This window comes from Mustela putorius, unplaced genomic scaffold (assembly GCF_011764305.1).
Source record: "Mustela putorius furo isolate JIRA1106 unplaced genomic scaffold, ASM1176430v1.1 tig00003909_pilon_pilon_pilon, whole genome shotgun sequence".
Lineage (NCBI taxonomy): Eukaryota > Metazoa > Chordata > Mammalia > Carnivora > Mustelidae > Mustela > Mustela putorius.
The window spans coordinates 11,695,252-11,713,904 of record NW_025422057.1 but is presented as its reverse complement, the minus strand read 5'-3'; the positions used below and the strand labels follow the sequence as shown (position 1 = coordinate 11,713,904).

Genomic DNA, 18,653 nt, shown 5'->3' with positions numbered 1-18,653 from the left:
GCTGAGCAGACAGCCTGATGCGGGGCTCCATCCCAGGACCCTGAGATCATGACCTGAGCTAAAGAGAGAGGCTTTAACCCACTGAGCCACCCAGGCACCCAAGAGATTTTATTCTTTAGAGGAGTTTTAGGTTCACAGCAAAATTGGGTGAACTTTCCAAGAGCACCTTTCTGTGCGCTGACCCCATACTCACACAGCCTACCCACCCTCAACTATCTGCAGCCCACAGGGGATATTTGTTACAGTGCACAAACCCACACTGATACTTGGGTGATACATTGTTATCATCCAAGGCCATCGAGTACATTACAGTTCACTCTTTTTTCTTTTTAAATATTTATTTATTTGACAAAGAGAAAAAGAGAGAGATCACAAATAGGCAGAGAGGCAGGCAGAGGGAGAGGGGAAGCAGACTCCCTGCTGAGCACAGAGCCTGATGCAGGGCTCTATCCCATGACCCTGAGATCATGACCTGAGCTGAAGGCAGAGGCTTAACCCACCCAGGTGCCCCGAGGGTTCATTCTTGATGCTGTATATTCCATGGGTCTGGACAAATACGTAAGGTCACACTTCTATTAATTGTTTTCCTGGAATAGTTTTGCTGCCCTGACCATCCTCTGTGCTCCCCCTAACAACCCTGGCCACCTATATTCCCTTTTTGGAGCTGCGTCTCCTGTCCTGCCTACCAACATCTGCCCTCCGATGTTCCTTCCTCCCTGCACACTTAACAAACACGAAGCCAAACTCTTGTTTTCTCTCCTCAAATCTATTCCTTGCTGCCTTCCCTACCCTCAACCAGCACTCAAAGGAGACATTGACTTCTCTCTGTCTCCAGGACTCTCCTCCATCCAAGCCTCTATCTGTTCACCCTGGAATTCTCTTCCAGCTTCTCAGGGGCTCTGGGTGGTCAAAAAGTCTTAGTCCCTTTCATCATCTGAGCTTGATTCCAAAAGTGAAAGAAAACACAACTCCGAGTCCAGGCCACTCTGTTACATATCTCTGGGATCCCTCAGACCCTGCCACTTCTTGGGCTCTGAAGATTTCCGACTGTCAACGCTCGCATCTCTGTGCTGAGGTCTCCTTTCAGAACTGGGGGAGGCAGTGTGCCCATCCCTGCAGAAAGGCAGAGATGAGAGAGCATTATTAACCCCTTGCCCTGCAGCCCTGCAACACTCTAGTGAAAGGACTTGGTGTAGAGTTATCCCAGCTCCCCTGATGCTCCAGGGGTGGCCGAGCTGAGCCACGTTTCCCAGAGTGTGCACACGGATTAAGGATTAAGTTGGAGCTGCCCATGGACGTTATGTCCCCCTCCCACACCTGCTCTTCCTCCACCTCCCCTGTAAACTACTTACCCTTCAACCCTTCTCTCGGGGTCTATGAGAACCCAAACTAGAATACAGCACAACAAAAATTGTAATACAAAATGCTATCCCTAGCCTGGTTCTAGGATTTAGGTGGAAATATTTATTCCGAATATGCTTCAGGCTGGAAGTGCTGGTCATGGGAACTCGGCTGAAGGCAGAGGATGAATGCCATCCTCTCCGGTCCTGTCCGCTCCTCTCTGCGGTGCCAGCTGGAACTGGGTTTGGAGACATCACAGCAGTTCAGTCTGTTTCCCCACGCTCGCCCCTTCCCTGAGGCCTCCTGCCCCATCTTTCTGCCTTCGCTCTCAGCCTCTTTCCCATTTAGTCTCCGTTCAGCAGCAATAGTGGCTCTCCTTCAAACACCAGCCAGGTCATTTCATCGCCTACTTACAACTCCCCAGTGGCTCCCCACTGCATTAGAGCAAAACCCAAATTCGTGCAAGGGCCCTACAGTCTGAGCCCCTGCCTCCTTTCAGAAAACTCACCTTGGACTCCCCCCCCCCCCACTCCTGCTCGGGCCACATTGGTCTACTCCTCCCTCCGCAACACCCCCGCACCCGCAGGCATGGGCTGACTCTTTTAAAGCTTTAAATGCTATTGCTGACGTACAACTTAAAAATGTGAAGTTTGTAGCTTTAACTTTTTGTAATGAAAACTAATAACACTGGCTGAAGTGCTGACTTGAAATGCTATTTTATAAAATTCAGATGTAAATAATCAGTCAAGGTCAGCAGTTTGTATATGTCTGGGAGATGGCTTCCTCCCTGCCATCCCCCCTTTAAAAAAAATTTCGAGGTGCTTCCTGCGTGCTTTTATGTTAGAATTGTTCTCCCTACTTCCTACACATTGCCACCTTTGTTTTAAATAAACTGTCCTGTGGAACACAAAAACTCACATCTGGCTGGCTCCTCCTCCCTACTTAGGTCACAGCTGAGCTGTCATCCTCACCAAGAGGACTTCATTAAAGACTGTGTGTGTTCTTTTTTTTTTAAGGTTTTTTTTTTTTTTTTTTTAAGATTTTATTTATTTGACAGAGAGCGAGAGAGCGAGCACAAGCAGGGGGAGCTGCAGAGGGAGAGGGACGAGCAGGCTCCCCACCAAGCAGGGAGCCCAATGTGGGGCTCGGTCCCAGGACCGTGGGATCATGACTCGAGCTGAAGGCGAACCCTTATACAACTGAACCACCCAGGCACCCCTTTTTTTAAGGTTTTATCTATTTATCTGATACACAGAGAGAGCACGAGCCGGGGGAGAGACAGACAGAGGGAGAGGGAGAAGCAGGCTCCATGCTGATCAGGGAGCCCAGTGCGAGGACTGGATCCCAGGACCCTGGGACCATGACCTGAGCCAAAGGCAGATGCTTAACTGCTTACTCGACTGACCCACCCAGACGCCCCGTGTGCGTTATTCTGTCTTGGCCCTTGTTTGTATCTTGTGTGCAGAAACTTGTATTTACCATTACTTTATCTGTTTATTGGGTATTTGTCTGGCTCCCCCTGGAGCAGAAGTCCCAACAGGGCAAAAGCCACTTCCATTTTGTTCATTACTCTGTCCTCAGCACCTAGCACAGTGCCTGGTACTCGGCAAACTCCTCACCAATTTAGAAGAATGTGGCTAAAAAGTCACGTACGTAGGCTCTTCTGACCTCCCCAGCTGATACTTCTTTCCCCTAAATGCCTCCAGCAGCCTTCATCAAAATAGTTCTTTGGGCAATAAATCCCGTGTATTTTATCACAAACCTTCTTCTGCCATTGCCTCGAGCTACTCTTTGAATCTCGTGTTGTGTCTTCATCATTCCTGGTGGCTGTCCTAGTTTGCAGATTGAGTGACTGTTGACTTCGCTTTTCTCAAGCCCCTCTTTACTTGAAAGTGGATTTGCTAAAAACAAGGACATTCTTTTACGGAATCACCATGTTACAGTGATCGAAATCAGGGATGTTAACATGGACACACTATTACATCATCCCCAGACCATATTCAAATGTCATCGCTTGTGCCAACAGTGTCCTTTGTCACTAGCCAACAATCTACCCTGCCCCTCCATGAACCGATCCAAAATCACACTCCACATTTGGTTGTCTGGTCTTTTTAGTTTCCTTTAATGTGGAATAGTTCCTCAGTCTTTATCTTCCTCGACCCTCACAGTGTTGAAGAACACAGGACTCTTTGGTAGGGTGGCCCTCTGTTAGCTTGTCCGAGTATTTCCTCATGACTAGATTTGGGCTCGGCGTTGCTGACAGGAATACCTCTTTAATGCTGTTCCAGAATGTACTTAACCAATCTGCTCTTGGTGGAGGTTTGTGTTGTTTCAAATTTTTCCTCATATTATGAACTTTATACATGCTTGTAACCAAACTTTACACATTTTATCCATGTCTTTAGGATGTATTTCCAGAAGTGAAACTACTATGACTAAGGGTTCTGCGTGTATTTATGATTTTTGTTATGTTTTGCCAAACTGCCTTCCAGAAAGGCTGTGCTAGTTTACACTCCCTCCACAGTGAGTGAAAGTGGTGGTTTCTAGATTTTGCCAACACTGGATTCAAACAGTTTTTTTTTTTTTTTAAGATTTTATTTATTTATTTGACAGAGAGAAGGAAATACAGAGGGAGAGAGAGAAGTAAATCTGTGCTGAATGGAGAGCCTGATGAGAGGCTCCATCCCAGGACCCTGAGACCATGACCTGAGGTGAAGGCAGATGCGTCACCCACTGAGCCACCCAGGTGCCCTGGATCCAAACAGTTATAAAACATCCTTCTTTGAGCAGTTTCTACTGCTGAATTTCTTGTATGTGTAACTGGTTGGTCCCAAGAGCCTAGAAGCTGTTTAAAGGCAGGGCTTGTCTGTGTTGTTCATCTCTGGGTCTCCCACAGTACCTAACTAGGCTTTCTGCTTCACAGTCATTCAAGTAAATGCCAGAGGAAGGAAATAACATGATTGAATGATGATGCCTTATGGGATTGTTAGATTCTGCTCTGACGTGCTGGGCTACCAAAAACAGCATTCACACTGGAATGCCCAAAGTCTGAGCCCTTTCTAGCCTAGATTAGCGAGTGGTCCAGCCTTTTAGTAGGTTCTGTTCCAGGGGCTCTGAAGAGCCCCAGAGAATCATAAATTTTGTCCATGTTGATCCCAGGCATACTCTTCACCTGAGACACCCACCCCGCTGCAGACGACTGCTCTAGGCTTCTCGGCTCCCTTTTTGCCCTTGCTCCAGAAGCTTCTCGGGGCTGCTGCGGTCTTCTTGCACAGCCCTCCGGGTCTCAGCACGGTCACCTGCCTTTCTTTCAATTCCCCAGTGCCGGCTAAGACAAGTGATGGTTTTTAAAGGAAGGCATGGGGATAACAGATGGGAATTACAATGCAGACAAAGGCAAAGATCAAACACAGTGTGGGCTGTCCTGTTCATGTATTCTGTCACCTTTCTAGCTTCATTGGGACCCATTAGAGGCCATTTTCCTCATTTGCTCTACCCTCCTTCCCTCAGGTTGAGGCCTCTGCTCCCGCAGGAAGCACTAGGGATCTTGCTCTCATCTCTTCCCTCAGCCCAGACTTCCTGCGCCCCTCCCCGGCTCTAAGCTTCCCCCAGAAAGAGAATGATCCCCAGCCTCAAGCTGCCTCTCTAGGAAGAGAGAATTCTTTCTTTCAGAGAATTAGGCAGCACAATAAATCCTCACTCTTCCCAATTTCTCCAAGCCAGAGTAGGAAGTGGACTTCATTTTCAAACAACCAATAGCCCCTCCAAATGTTTTCCCCAAATAAAAGAGCCTTCCTCCCCCTCAGATGAATTTTTCCTCCATCCAGTCCATAACAATGACAACAACAAAAGGACTTACTCTTTGCTTAAAAGGTTTGTGATTCTTTTTAGTCATCAATATTTCAGAGCAGGTGGTGCCAGGACACAGAGCATGTAGCAAATACACCAACGTTACCATGTCCCGAGCCTTATCATGGGCTCTACCTCTCGGCTCCATTAAGGCTGCTTGGGATTAGGGGCCCCAAATCCTGTGCAAGGAGAAGCTGCTTTTCATTTCTCCAAGGGTTCAAGATGCTGGAGGCAGAGGGTGAGAGGTTGAGCAGAGATGGGACCGGAGACCGTGCAGAACATAAAGACACTGTTCAGGTTTTGCCCTGTCTCTGGTGCCCCCAACCCGCACCGGGAAAACTGACGTCTCTCAGGGAGGAAGGAGGCTGTGAGGGCTGGGGGAGGGGAGCTTGTGGAACCGTGTCCCCCAGGTCCGTGGGGCAGTGCAGCTCCTAGTTTGGAGTTTCCTGATGGGGAGAACCTGACGTGGCTCAACCGTTTTTCCTTCAGAGGAGTCCTGCCCCACACCAAGCCAGGCAGTCTGCCTGTTGTCCGCCCTCGCTCCCCTCGTCATCAAGCTGACCTAAGGTCCTCTATTTGTATTTCTTCCTCCTCTCCTTTGCCTCACCCCCTGTCTATTATCTCCCTCCACCTTCCCGGACTCCTGCCATATTCTCTCTTTCCTACAAGATGGCTGTCCCTCCGGAAACATGCCACAGTGTTCCTGTCCTTCGGGAAAACCATGCAGTAGAGTAGAAGCAATGCTGCTTAGAGAATCAGGGGCCGGTCTTGGAGTCCCACCCCTGCAGCTTTCTGGTTAGGGGTCTCTTATTTCTCTGGCCTGTAATGTCCTCGTACTTAAAATTGGACTAATAATATCTACCTACTTTTCAGGTAGTTTGTACCTCATTGTTTGGCACATTAATATTCATAATTTGCTCTGATCCCAGTATTCAACTCTTACTTGGATTAAAAATTTTTTATTCAGGTGAAATTCATGTAACATAAGGTTAATCATTTTGTTTAAAGAATTTTTTTCCTAATTTTTAAAAGTAATTTCTATACCCATTGTGGGGTTCGAACTCACAACTCTGAAACCAAGAGTTACATGTTCTACTGATTGGGCCAGCCAGCCGCCTCAAAATGAATCTTTTTTTTTTTTTTTTTAAAGATTTTTAAAATTTCTAAGCAATCTCTACACTCAGTGTGGGGCTTGAATTCACAAACTGGAGATACGCTCCACTGACCGAGCCAGCCAGGCACTCCCAAAATTAATCATTTAAAAGTGAACAGTTCAGTGGCATTTAATACATTCACACCACCTCTATTTAGTTCCAAAACATTTTCATCACCCTAAGATAAAACCCAATACCGGTTAGTCAGTTTTTTCATTCCCTCCAGCCTAGCCCCTGACTGTTCCCACTCTGTATTTGTCTCTATGAATTTCCTGGATATGCCACATAAGTGGAGTTATTCACTATTTGTCTTTTCGTGTCTGGCTTCTCTCACTTAGCAAAACGTTTCTGAGGTTTAGCCTCCCTGGACACCCTTGTCCATCATTCCTTGCTATGATTAAGTAACATTCCATGGTCTGGGCCCAGCGCGATTTGCCTGTCCATGCATCTGCTGGTGGACCTTCGGGCTGTTGCCACCTTCTGACTGTCGTGATTGTGCTGCTGTGAACGTTTGTGTACAAGTGTTTGTTTTTGTTTTTAAGATTCTATTTATTTAGTTGATTCTATTATTTATTTAGTTGTTTCTATTTATTTGTTATTATTATTATTTATTATTATTCTATTTATTTATTTAGAGAGAGAGCACAAGCAGGGGAAGCAGCAGAGGGAGAGGGCCCGGCAGACTCCCCACCAAGCAGGGAGCCCGATGTGGGCCTCCATCCCAGGACTCCAAAATCATGACCTGAGCCAAAGGCAGGTCATGATTAATCAGCTGAGCCACCCAGGTGTGCCCCGTACAAGTTTTTGTGAAGACGTGTTTTCTTTCTTTCAGGTACGGACATGGAACTGGGTCTGCTGGACCACGTGTTAATTCTATTTAGCATTTTCAGGAACTCAGGGGTGTTTTGAGGGAAGAAAAAAAGGACTGTTAATAAAACCAGGGCTGGGGCACCTGGGTGGCTCAGTGGGTTAAGCCTCTGGTTTCAGCTCGGGTCGTGATCTCAGTGTCCTGGGATGGAGCCCCACATCAGGCTTTCTGCTCGGCGGGAAGCTTGCTTCCCCATCTCTCTGCTTGCCTCTCTGCCTACTTGTGATCTCTCTGTCAAATAAATAAATAAAATCTTTTTAAAAAAATTAAAAAAAAAAAACAAACCCAGGGTGATGGACTAATGCTACATCTGGTTGTGCTGGTAGTAACACAAGCATATGCCTTTGTCTACACTCATAGAACTGAACACCAAAAAAAAAAAAAAAAAAAAAAAAAAAAAGCACTCCATTTCCTTGTAAACTTAAAAGTTAGATGACAAGAAAATGTTCATAGAGTTTTTAGAAAAACCATTGTTTCATTCTTACAGGAAAAGATTGGTAATAATAAATACATTCATCCATAAACGACAAGTTAGATGAATTATGGTCCAGTCATTCAATGGAATGAATATCCCGAGTCCTTAACAAGAACAAGTAACCTTTCCCCCCACCTCCCCCCAAACAAAGAGGGGCCAGGTTCAGCCTGGAGAGGAGGGGAGTCCTTGGAATCCTAGTTGGATCCCGAAGCACATGAGGGTTGTAGAGCTTGAGATGTGAGTAATGGAAACATTCTATGACCCAGTAACTTCACGAGCAGAATTCCCTTTGTAGTATGTGGGAACGGTTTGCATTACATACCTAGTGGCTCACAACACTCAAGGACAGATTTTAGGCCACAAAACAGGGAACCTGAGGGTAACTTCTGCCGTTTGGAGCTGGCTGCAGCTCTCCAGAGTTCAGGCTAGATGGCATCCTCTCTCTGTGGATGGAGGACACTATCCCCGCTATGTGGAAAGTGCGCTCTAACCCGCTAGCTCCAGCCAAGCTCATTTTTACAGCACAGTAACCCGTGACTTTGCTTTTACAGGAGGGGACCAAGCTGCTTCAGATCAGTTGGGCTAAATTAGGTCTCATATTCTATTTTATGTAATTGTCAAAAAAGCAATCTGTGCAAAACATTACATTAAAAAAAAAAAAACCTGAGGATTTGATAAATTCCATTTACCATGTAACTGACTAGCTGTGACTTCAAGGAGGGAGCAAATATGCTCTCTTTTATGGGGTCAATTAAATATTCACATGTCTGCAATGGCTTCTCTTAGGACAGTTAAAGCTTCATACTAATGTCTCAGAGATAATTAGGCCCAGAGTCTCTGGAGCAAGAGAATGTTGATGTTACTGCAGCATTAAGGTCGGAACTGCTGGAGCTCCTTCCTCCTGTGAGTCATCTGCTTTAAAGGCCCCTACCGCTGCATTCAATTCATCTTACCTCTTCCTTCTCTCTATCTCTCTCTTTTTAAGGTTTTATTTATTTATTAGAGAGCACACATGCACAAACAGGTGGTGCATCAGGCAGAGGGAGAAGCCTGGTTGACACGGGACTTGGTCCGAGGACCCTGGAATCATAACCCGAACCAAAGGCAGAGGCTTAATGACTGAGCCACCCAGGCACCCCCTTCCCGCCCCGTTCTTCTCATTAAGAAGCAATTGCACCTTTGCTGTCATGATTGTAACCACAGTTCACTGTGGGCATCTGAGCTCAAACAAATGAACCTGGCTTTGGTCCCGTCTTTGCCTGATAGATGCTAGTCATAAAAAGACCAGAAGTGGATATATATATATTTTTAATGATGGTTTAGATTCTTTTCTTCTCTGTATTAACAGAAAATCATTGGCATCTAGTAAATTACTAGAAAAGAGGCTGTTCTTCCTCCTCACACTCTGAGTTAATGTTTATGCTTTTGCTGTGTAAGTTCCTTACCAATTTAAACATCCTTCCTCCATCTAAATCTGAGTGCTCAGCACTGAACAAAACCAAACAAATGTCCAGGTTTCTGTGCGCCATGTTTAGAGGGAATATCTTGGGTTTCACTCGGTCTGAAAAGTCTGAATTAAAATTGGTCTGCTTAGTTTTTAAAAAAACTTGTGTGATTCGTTTAACTACTGGGTTGATTGCAGAAGACAGCTGGATTTGAGGATGTAGGTACAGCCAGATAGCTTGGAAGATCCCCGGATGTTCTGTGATGCCAACCTCTGATACAAGGCGGGGTGGGTCTCCTCCCTTTCCCTCTGAATCTCTGATCTTGCAGGGATTTGGGGATTTTGATAATTAACTAGAACGGAATAACTAGCATCCCAGAGGTCTTGGTGGGACTGAGGCACGCCATATTTGCTCCAAGTCAACCAATATTGCCATATGCTCACTATGGATAAGGCACGATCTAGGTTCTGTAGAGAAGGGAATCCAAAGATGACACAGACACGTTTCAGGCCTTCAAGTAGGGAAGGCAGACACTTACCTAAATAACTAGTGTCACCATTTACTTATCATTTGACCTTGGGCAACAGAACTAAATCTCTAAGGTTCAGTTTCTTCTATGTACAACGGAGGCAACAACTTTGTAGCTGTTCAGGGCACAAATTGGTCTGTGGTGGAGATATTCCTAACTGAACATGGTGCGAAGAAGGGGGCCTTTCCTTCCCACTAAAGACCATGTTAAACAGCCCTAGTGCCAGGAGCACAGAGACCACATGTGGCTGGCACCATCAGCAGACCGGCAGTATTGGCAAGAAACTTTTCTGAACATGCATCAGAACCCAGCAGGTAGGTGTTCAGAAGTCTCGCGGTTGTAGTCATCTGACAACACCAGGGTGAAGCCTCCCAGAAGATTTATGAAGATCACCTGGTTCATCGTGAAAACAAGGGCTGCTAAGGCCCCACGTGTTGCTTGGGGATAACTTGTATCCTAACTGTGATATTTCTACTACTACCCCCATTTCACAAATATTATTGGTTAGGATGAATAAACTTTTTTTTTAAGTGGCTTGCTTTTAAAGAAAAATATCAATAGAAGAACGATTGGTGGTCTACAGCATGGCAAATTTTTTAATGTCATATTTGGTGGTGACCACTGGAACTATCAGTGAGGAGCCTTCTCAGGAGGGAATGTAACTGGGAACTTCATACTTCCAATCCCACCTACAGCTCTCATTTCTCCTCTCTTGGAACCTTCCAGGTGCCTGAAATCACTCCTCCTCTTTGATTCCAAAGCCCTGGTGTATGTGTCCCAAATGGTCCTTATTGCATTTCCTCTGGGTAGTTTGTCTTCTAGTTTGCTTTCCTTGTCCGTGGGGAGTTCTCCACTCGCCCTTGTATTCCCTGCAGTGCTTGGCCCGTGAAGGTAACCGCCGAAGAAGGAAGGAATAAACAGGAGAATGAGAGCGCTGTCTCCAGCTGTTTCCTGCTGATTAGAAAACTGTGTGGCCAGGAAAAACTTAAAATCTCCAGATCCAGTGCTTATTCAGAAGGCCAGTTTGATTATTCGGGCAAAAGCAATCTATATTTTAGGGAACGCCTGGGTGGCTCAGTGGGTTAAGCCTCTGCCTTCAGCTCAAGTCATGATCTCAGGGTCCTGGGATCAAGCCCTGCATCAGGCTCTCTGCTTAGCAGGGAGCCTGCCCCCCACCCCACCTGCCTGCCTCTCTGCCTACTTGTAATCTCTGTCTGTCAAATAAATAAATAAAATCTTATTTTAATATATGTGCTGCCGAAGCGAGCACATAAATAAAATCTTAAAAAAAAAAAAAAAAGAACTCTGACCGATCAGCTTTATCTGTGCAATGCAGGTGCCAACAGAAGAGTAAGACTCCCTGGTTCTTTTTTTTTGCATTTTTGGTTCAGCGGATTCCGAGTGGATCTTGAAGTCAGTGTTTGACATATTCCCATCCCTCTCAAACTCACCCCCTTTTTCGTTTGGATTTGCATTCTTGCTTTCAGCCAGCAAGATGCTCTAACTTACCTATTGATATTTAATAGCCTGCTCTTTCTTGAATCAAACCCATTTCTCTAGAGGACTGCTGTTGTTAATGCAGTTAATTGAAAGGAATGAAGCTTTAGTGGTAGAATTATAGGAAGCTATAATGGTACAGTGGAAAACCCCCTTAAGTCTTAATCACTTAGCCAACTGCCTGCTTTGCTTTCTTACAGTACAATTTAAGTTCACTCTGGCAGTCTAACAGGACAGTTGCAGCCAAGTTCTGCTGGCTAGCCTGAGCTAGCCAGAAATTAAGTGCATAGACTCTGAGTCAGACTACTAGGTTCAAATCCCACGTCTTCTACTTCTTCATTGTGTGACCTTAGGCAATTTCTAAAACCTCTTCTAACCTGGTGACTATCTGTGAAACAGGGCTCTGTTCTCTACCTCATCTGGATGTTGTGTTCCATGAAGTAGTCCATGTAAAGCACTCAGCACAGGGCCTGGCCCACAGTTGGATCCATTAAATCTAGCCCTTATCATTCTATTCTCCCATTGGAATGTCCTAGTTTCCTCACAGAGGCACAGATACTGGAAATACAACCATTTATTTTGTAGGCAGGTTGTATCACCATGTAGCTGAGAAAGTAGATAGGTTTTCACTTGCTCAATGACCATGCAGAACGCACTTACTCTCCCTGAGTCTGTTTCAGATCTGTAAAATCAGGTGGACAGGCCAGATTTTCCAGAGTTGCAAACTCAAAACTTGTAGAGGTCAATTAGGTAAACTTAGGCAATCACTGGGGACTTGGGCTGGGAGAGAGATCATAGAGTGGTGGGGAGTTATGGCTAACTGTAGACCTTTACTACTCAAAAGTGTGGTCCACTGACCCGCAGGATTGACAGAACCTCGGTGTTTGTTAGAAACATCAGAATCTCAGGACCCACCTAGTGGAACAGAATCTGCATTTTAACAAGATCCCCAGGTAATCTATATGTACATAAAGTTTAGGAAGGCTGCCACGAGGCACAAACCACCTAAAAGGCATTCAGCTTTAGTTTTGTTTTGCTTTTATGTTAGCCACAAAAACTTTGGGCTACAGCAGGCCTTAGGTTCCCGGTTAAGTAGCAAGTGACCATTGTAGTTGGCGAGCTCTGATACGCTGCCAGCTCTAGGATTCTCTCTGAGAAATACCCTATCGTTATAAGTTAGGGCTCTGGGTGCATATATAGTCAAGACGAAGCCTGGGTTGCTCAGGACAGTAATTCCTGGAGTGGAAGATTCCTAAAAAGTCATCTGCAGGCAAACTGTGATTGTCCCGGCTCTGCAGACGGGATAAGTCAGGCCCAGGGAGACCCACTAACCCAAATCCACACACCAGGAAGCGGTGGCGGCGGCGGCGGTGGTGAGTATATAGCATCAGGAACAAGACAATTCTGTGCTGTTAAAATCTGCGCCCATTCTGGTTTCCAAGGCTTCGAAAGTATTGGTTTCTGCACATTCTCCCATGTGTAGTAATTGTTCTCCGTTTCTCCCAGCACCCCCTGGCACTTCCTGGCAGCCCTGGGGACAGAAGGTTTCCTCCTTTTTAGCAGAGAGGGCCCAGAGCCACTTCTGAGCGGATATCCGGCCCGCAGGATGCAGAGGAGGCAAAGGCCTCATTGTTCCTTGGGGCCAGCCGCCCCTCCCCCACCTCCCGTAGGCCTCGCAGACCTCGGGGGTCCGAGGGCCCATTTCCCAGGAGTGGGACCTTCAAAGAAAGCAAGAAAGAGAGGCGGAATAGTTCTGAAATCTCATGTTCTGAGCATAGCGCGGAGAGGCGCTCAGAGCCCCAAGATAAATAAACCCGTCATTTGAAAGCGTCTTTCCAACAAGGGCTCCGCGTGGTTACTCATTACCGCTCTCCACGGCCGACCCGGGCGATTCCGGTACCTTCTTCTAACCCGTAATATTTGACTGTAATGAGGGTCGTGAATTCACGGGCCCCGCTTGCCGGAAGGCACTTTATTAGCTGAACGAGCCGCTTCCCACGCCCAGATCCCCCGAGTGCCGGCCAGGCGCGCGGGGGCGGTCCCGAGCCCAGGGGGGCGCGGTCCGCGTGGACCCGCCGCCGCGCAGCCGCCCCCGCGGCCACCAGGGGGCGCTCGGACCGCGCGGCCACCAGCGCGGGGAGGCCGCCGACTCGCAGACCCCTTCGCGCCCTCGGAGGAAACAAAGTACACCTTTGTCAGCGTCCCGGCGCGTGTGCGTGTGAGACGGCGCACACGGGCCGGCCTTAGCGTGCGCAGCCCCCCCGGGCTGACCTTCCTCCCACTCCAGCACGCCCCGAGGGGCTGCCAGGACCCGCACCGGCTCCTGCCGGAATACGGCGCTTCGCCCGCCGCCGCCGTGGCCTGTGCACTTCGCTTTCCCCGCTCTCGGCAAGGCGGGAAACGGACCAGAGGGAGCCTGGCCCCAGGACTGGGGGCTACGGCTCGGCCGGGCCGCCTTTGATTCGCCCGCTGCCCCACGCAGCCCGGGCCTCCCCGGGCTACCCCTAGCCTCCCCGGGCCACGTGCGCTTTCAGACCGGGTGCAAGTCCCCGGGCAGGTTTCCGAGCCAGGAAGCCCGCGCGCCACTCCGGCTCGGGCGGCGCGCCCTCGGGACTACAAGTCCCAGCAGGCCCCGAGCCACGATCGCCGAGGCAGGAGGCGCGGCCCGCCTGGCGCCTGCGCAGTGCGACCACCCGAGCCTGCTAGTACCACACCCCCGGGAGGGACGGAGGGGAGGCAGAAGCATCCGAAGCATTAAAGCATCGGAGGGAGACGGAGGGGTGGAGAATGGAGTGACAGAGAAACGCGGAGGGTGGGGGGTGGGGGGGAGACTGTTGAGGGAGGGGGGAGGGGGGACACAGAGGGAGGAAGAAGCGGCGGCGGCGGCTCCTCTTTGCAGAGGGGGAAAACTCCGAGGGATAAGAGCAGGAATAATGCGGTAGGCAAGGCGGGCTGCTCGCTCCCGGCTCCCGGCTCCGGCAGCAGCGGCGGCAGCCCGAGCAGCGGCAGCAGCAGCGGCAGCACCCCCAGCAGCTGACAGCCCCGCCGGCAGGCTCCCTCGCTGACCGCCGACTGTCAATGGAGCTGGAAAACATCGTGGCCAACACGGTCTTGCTGAAAGCCAGGGAAGGTAAGAGGCAGGGCTGGTGCGTGCCTGGCGTATTCGCCGCGGGCCAGGGTGCGGGCGTCGGGCGGCGTGTAAGCTGGGGCTGTGCGTGTGCAGGATGCCCGCAGTGAGTTGGTCGCGAGCAGGACACCTCGGAGGGCTGCTCTGCAAACGCTTCAGGGGTCCTGCCCTTGGGCTCCGAGAATATGGACTCGGGTAGAGAAGCAGAAAGGTCGAGGTTGCAGGGATTAAGATGCTAAAATCTCCCTTAGTTTCCGGCTCTAACCTTACAGACCCTGCCATCTCGGCAGCTGTTGAAAGGTCAGTTGGAAAAGCATTCATTCAGGAAGAGATGGGCAAACATGCAAACAAAATAGCTTTTCGAGTCGGCCCGGGATGGTTCTGTGAGTGTGAATCGGTGTGTGTGTTGGGGCGGGTGTGGGGGGGGGGAATTAGCAGAAGCCAAGTCTTTGCTTGCGCAGGCTGAGTTGATATAGGCTATTGCTGGAAACCATCCGCTGGGAATGTTTCTTAGGGAAATCCCGTCGTGTGGAAGGAAGCCTTTTAAAGGCAAAGTGAGATGTTAAGGAATTAGCCCGTTCATAGAATTACGGGAGATATGGCTGTACAAATCACCTAGAAAATAATTCAGAATTTCAGAGTTGCCCCCCCCCCTTTGGTGATGGGAGGAAGAGATAACTGAACTGTCTGATCTCGGTTCAGTTAAGAAAAGAAAGGTAAGTGTGCTGGGTGCTTAGATGCGTTTTGGGTGCTAATTATTAGATTTCCTGCGTTTAGCTGGCAGGAAATATCGTCAAAACGAAGTGGGTAAGAGCCTAAGTCAAAGCTGTAAACACACATTTTAACTCTTCCATGAGACGGAAAAGAAGAGAGTGAGAGAAAGAAAAGAAAAGTGGCCCAGAAACTTAGATGCTTCCTAAAATGATTGCGTGTAAACATACATATTTAGGAACACCTGGAATTTATGTAACATCTCTTTTGCCAAGATTTGAGCTCTGGCGTGCAGCCGTTTTACAAAAAGGGGAAGTGGTTTTTCCCTTTCATGGGAGGAGGCTTTCTTTGACACCCAAGGTAGAAGGCAGCCTAAGTAAGGTCTTGACTTCAGAGGGCTACTCAGGGAGCAGTCCACGAAAATGCCTTACCTACTTAATATTTTCATTCACCCACTTTGATGAATGAAGGAAGAATTTCTGGCCAGCAATAAAACGATTCATGTTTACCCAGGCAGTTCCATCCCCTTGTGGCTATGTACACGCTGTGCCGGTGGGTGATGCGCGGCCCAGTAACTCAAACCAGCGTTCACGTCGTGATTTTGTCGTCACTTGTCGCTCTAAAGCCTCCTGGAAGGTTTGCTTTGAAAACCCCAGCAGAGTTTAAAATATGCTGGTCCGTCCCCCCCTCCCTTGCTCAGCTTTAATGTGAACAGATTTGTAGGAGTGGCTGTTACTTGAGGACTTCAGGTTTCTAAGGCCTGAGCTGCTTTCTTTCTACCGAACCTGCCGTTTTAGCGAACTGGATCAAGGTGGGGACGAGTGGACTCTCCCCTGGACAGGGCTGTGCGTCCGGGAGGGAAAGAAGCGGAGAAAACAGCCCCCGCTCTCGCCGCCGCTGCAACCGCCACCTAGTGGTGGGACATGGTTGTACATCTTAGGGCTTGGGGGCTGGGAAAGTTTTCCACCCTCCCTCCATTCTGAAATTATTTCTTGGGAAATCACTGGATATGATAGTGCTGGAGGCTTTGCAAGTTTCACTGGTTACTCCTTTAAGGAGGAATCCTGTTCCTTAGATCTATGCTCTATACGTTCGTTCTCCTGGGTTTTTTCTTCCCTCAGCCTTTGGTTGCTTCTTTTATTATTTTTTAAAAAATTTTATTTATTTATTTGACAGAGAGAGAGAGATCACAAGTAGGCAGAGAGGCAGGCAGAGAGAGAGGAGGAAGAAGGCTCCCTGCTGAGCAGAGTTTGATCCCAGGACCCTGAGATCATGACCTGAGCCTAAGGCAGAGGCTTAACCCATTGAGCCACCCAGGCGTCCCTGGTTGCTTCTTTTAAAATGTTTTGCTTGGAGTTGGCAAAGTGTTGTCAATTTTCTCTCCCCAAATCGGTCTCTCTAGTTTTTCCTCTCTTTCTTTCTTTCTTTTTTTTTTTTTTTTCACTGCCTGATATTTTTGTTTGGCAGGCTAACAGATTGTTTTTTTCAGAACTTTAGGGAAGAGAACTGCAGGCTGGAAGCATCTATGGAATGACTGAATTACAGTGATCAAAAGTGCTGGAGAATGTGCCTTTCACTTCCTTTGCCTTTGAAAGTCTTTTCAGTTTCTGTTGGAGAGTTTGGGAATCATCTCATGGTGAGAAAATAGCTTCATCCCTTTGAAATGGAGAGGTCCTTGTCTGTAAGGAAAGGGAGAGACATGAATGAAAAAATTAATCACTGACATTGACACTTCATTTTCTGAATTTGCGTTTCTCTTCATCTTCCTTTCTTACATTTAAAGAGAATCTCCGATTTTATGTGCTTCCACTTTCTTCTTTTGGGTCTTTATTAAATCTTTGAGCACCTATATTCTAGTTAGTATGGAAGATTTTAGAAATAAAATCAATTTATTTTTCTCTTTTCAGTTATCATATTCTTGAAGTCATTCTTTTAAATTAAGGAACCCCCCCAATCCCATTATCCAGATATTTGGAAATGAAAATTTCAGTCAGTTTAGTGAAACATCTAATGTAAAATTTATAGTATACTTAATAATCTGAGTTGTTTAGAATGTTTAAAAGTTCTTCTTACATGAAGTCTCTTATGAAAGGTCACAGATGAGAAATATAATGGGCATATGTGAAATTTAATTTACTTCACTTAACAAAATATACTGTAAACAATTTAAAATGTGGCTTTCAAGTAAAAGTCACATTTGTCCTGAACAATAGAGAAACAGGCCTTGAAGAAAGACAGATGCACTTTACAAATGCTGTAAAGGAAATTGTAATTGTCCATGTTGGTGGGTAATTCTGGATCCTATCTCTCATTATTGTTATGCATTCTTAAAGGCAAATGGCTTCTTAGTTCACCGTAAATTCAGATTCTTACCATAATATGTATAAAGGGAAAACGTGAATATATCAATAACATAGGAAATCTGTAAGTGGTTTAGAGTAAAATGAGTCATTGTAAGTAATTATAAAACATAGCAAACAAATCACACCTTTGTGAAAGTTTTTTTTTTTTTTAAAGATTTTATTTATTTATTTGATAGACAGAGATCACAAGTAGGCAGAGAGGCAGGCAGAGAGAGAGGAGGAAGCAGGCTTCCCACAGAGCACAGAGACCCATGCGGGGCTCCATCCAAGGACTCTGGGATCATGACCTGAGCCGAAGGCAGAGGCTTTAACCCACCGAGCCACCCAGATGCCCCTATGAAAGTTGTTTTGAAATAAGAAAAGATAGATCTGATCATCTAAGTTCAGAATATTAAACCTCCCAAATGTACCTTGTGGGCTGTTTGTTTGTCCTGGTCTTATGAGAAAAGTCTCATGACTTGGTCACTCTTAGAAATTTTAGATTACTTTTCTAAAAAGTGATTAAGAAAAAAAAAAGAATATGAGACTGAATTCATGCCAATTTATGGAAATGAGCTTAGTGATTAAGCATTTAATGAAAAGAGACCCAGACTATCTATCTATCTATTTACATTTTAGAATCTCAGAAAAGTGGCAAGCAACCTGGTGTCGAAATAAGAGGGAGAAAGAGTGTTTGCAGAGTGTCTTTTGTGTGTTTCTTTCTGGTTTTATTGTTGCAGTAAAGGTTTTTATGTTTTTCTCATATTCTAGATGTCTTGCCTCACTCTTGAGTGAACGGTGGTGAAGAAGCAGTTTTGCAAGGGCTCACCTTTCTTCACAGGCCAGCCATAGCCATATCTGATCAATAACCATGACAGAGGGAGTACTGATCACATTTTCCTGAGCATGATCCTAGCAGGCACTGAGCCCAGGAAGCCAGAAGTCAGAAATGTAATGACTTTGCCATTGGTCCAAATTTCCGAGAAGCAGAATGTATAGGAACTTTTCTCTCAGAGAACTCTGTGGCTTGTTGGCCTGGATCTTCCTGATGATCAAGATTAGGGACCTGGTGAAGCTCTTGCCAGCAGAGGTTAGGGATGGTGGGAGGGGGGTGGGAACCTACATCCAGCTGGTGAAAGGCAGCCTCTGCCAGGACCGACTCCGTATTCCATCACACGGCTGGAAGCCCGTGCTTCCTTCCCTCTCCCTCGTACCCCTGGTTCAGGATGATGAAACCGACATGTCAGTGTATTTCATTATGAGAACACTGGAATGTCTCTGAAACTTACCGACTCCTTCCTCACTGTCACCGACA

General features: G+C 47.0%; 1 protein-coding gene across 1 annotated transcript in view; it reads left to right on the top strand.

Annotated features, from left to right (window-relative positions):
- The first annotated feature begins 13,910 nt into the window (after positions 1–13,910).
- GRK5 (G protein-coupled receptor kinase 5) overlaps positions 13,911–18,653 on the top strand; it is a 209,264-nt gene continuing 204,521 nt past the window's right edge. Inside the window, exon 1 of the mRNA XM_004751835.3 lies at positions 13,911–14,288. Coding sequence (XP_004751892.1) covers positions 14,237–14,288 — 52 coding nt within the window. The 5' untranslated portion in view covers positions 13,911–14,236. The remainder of the gene's footprint in view (positions 14,289–18,653) is intronic.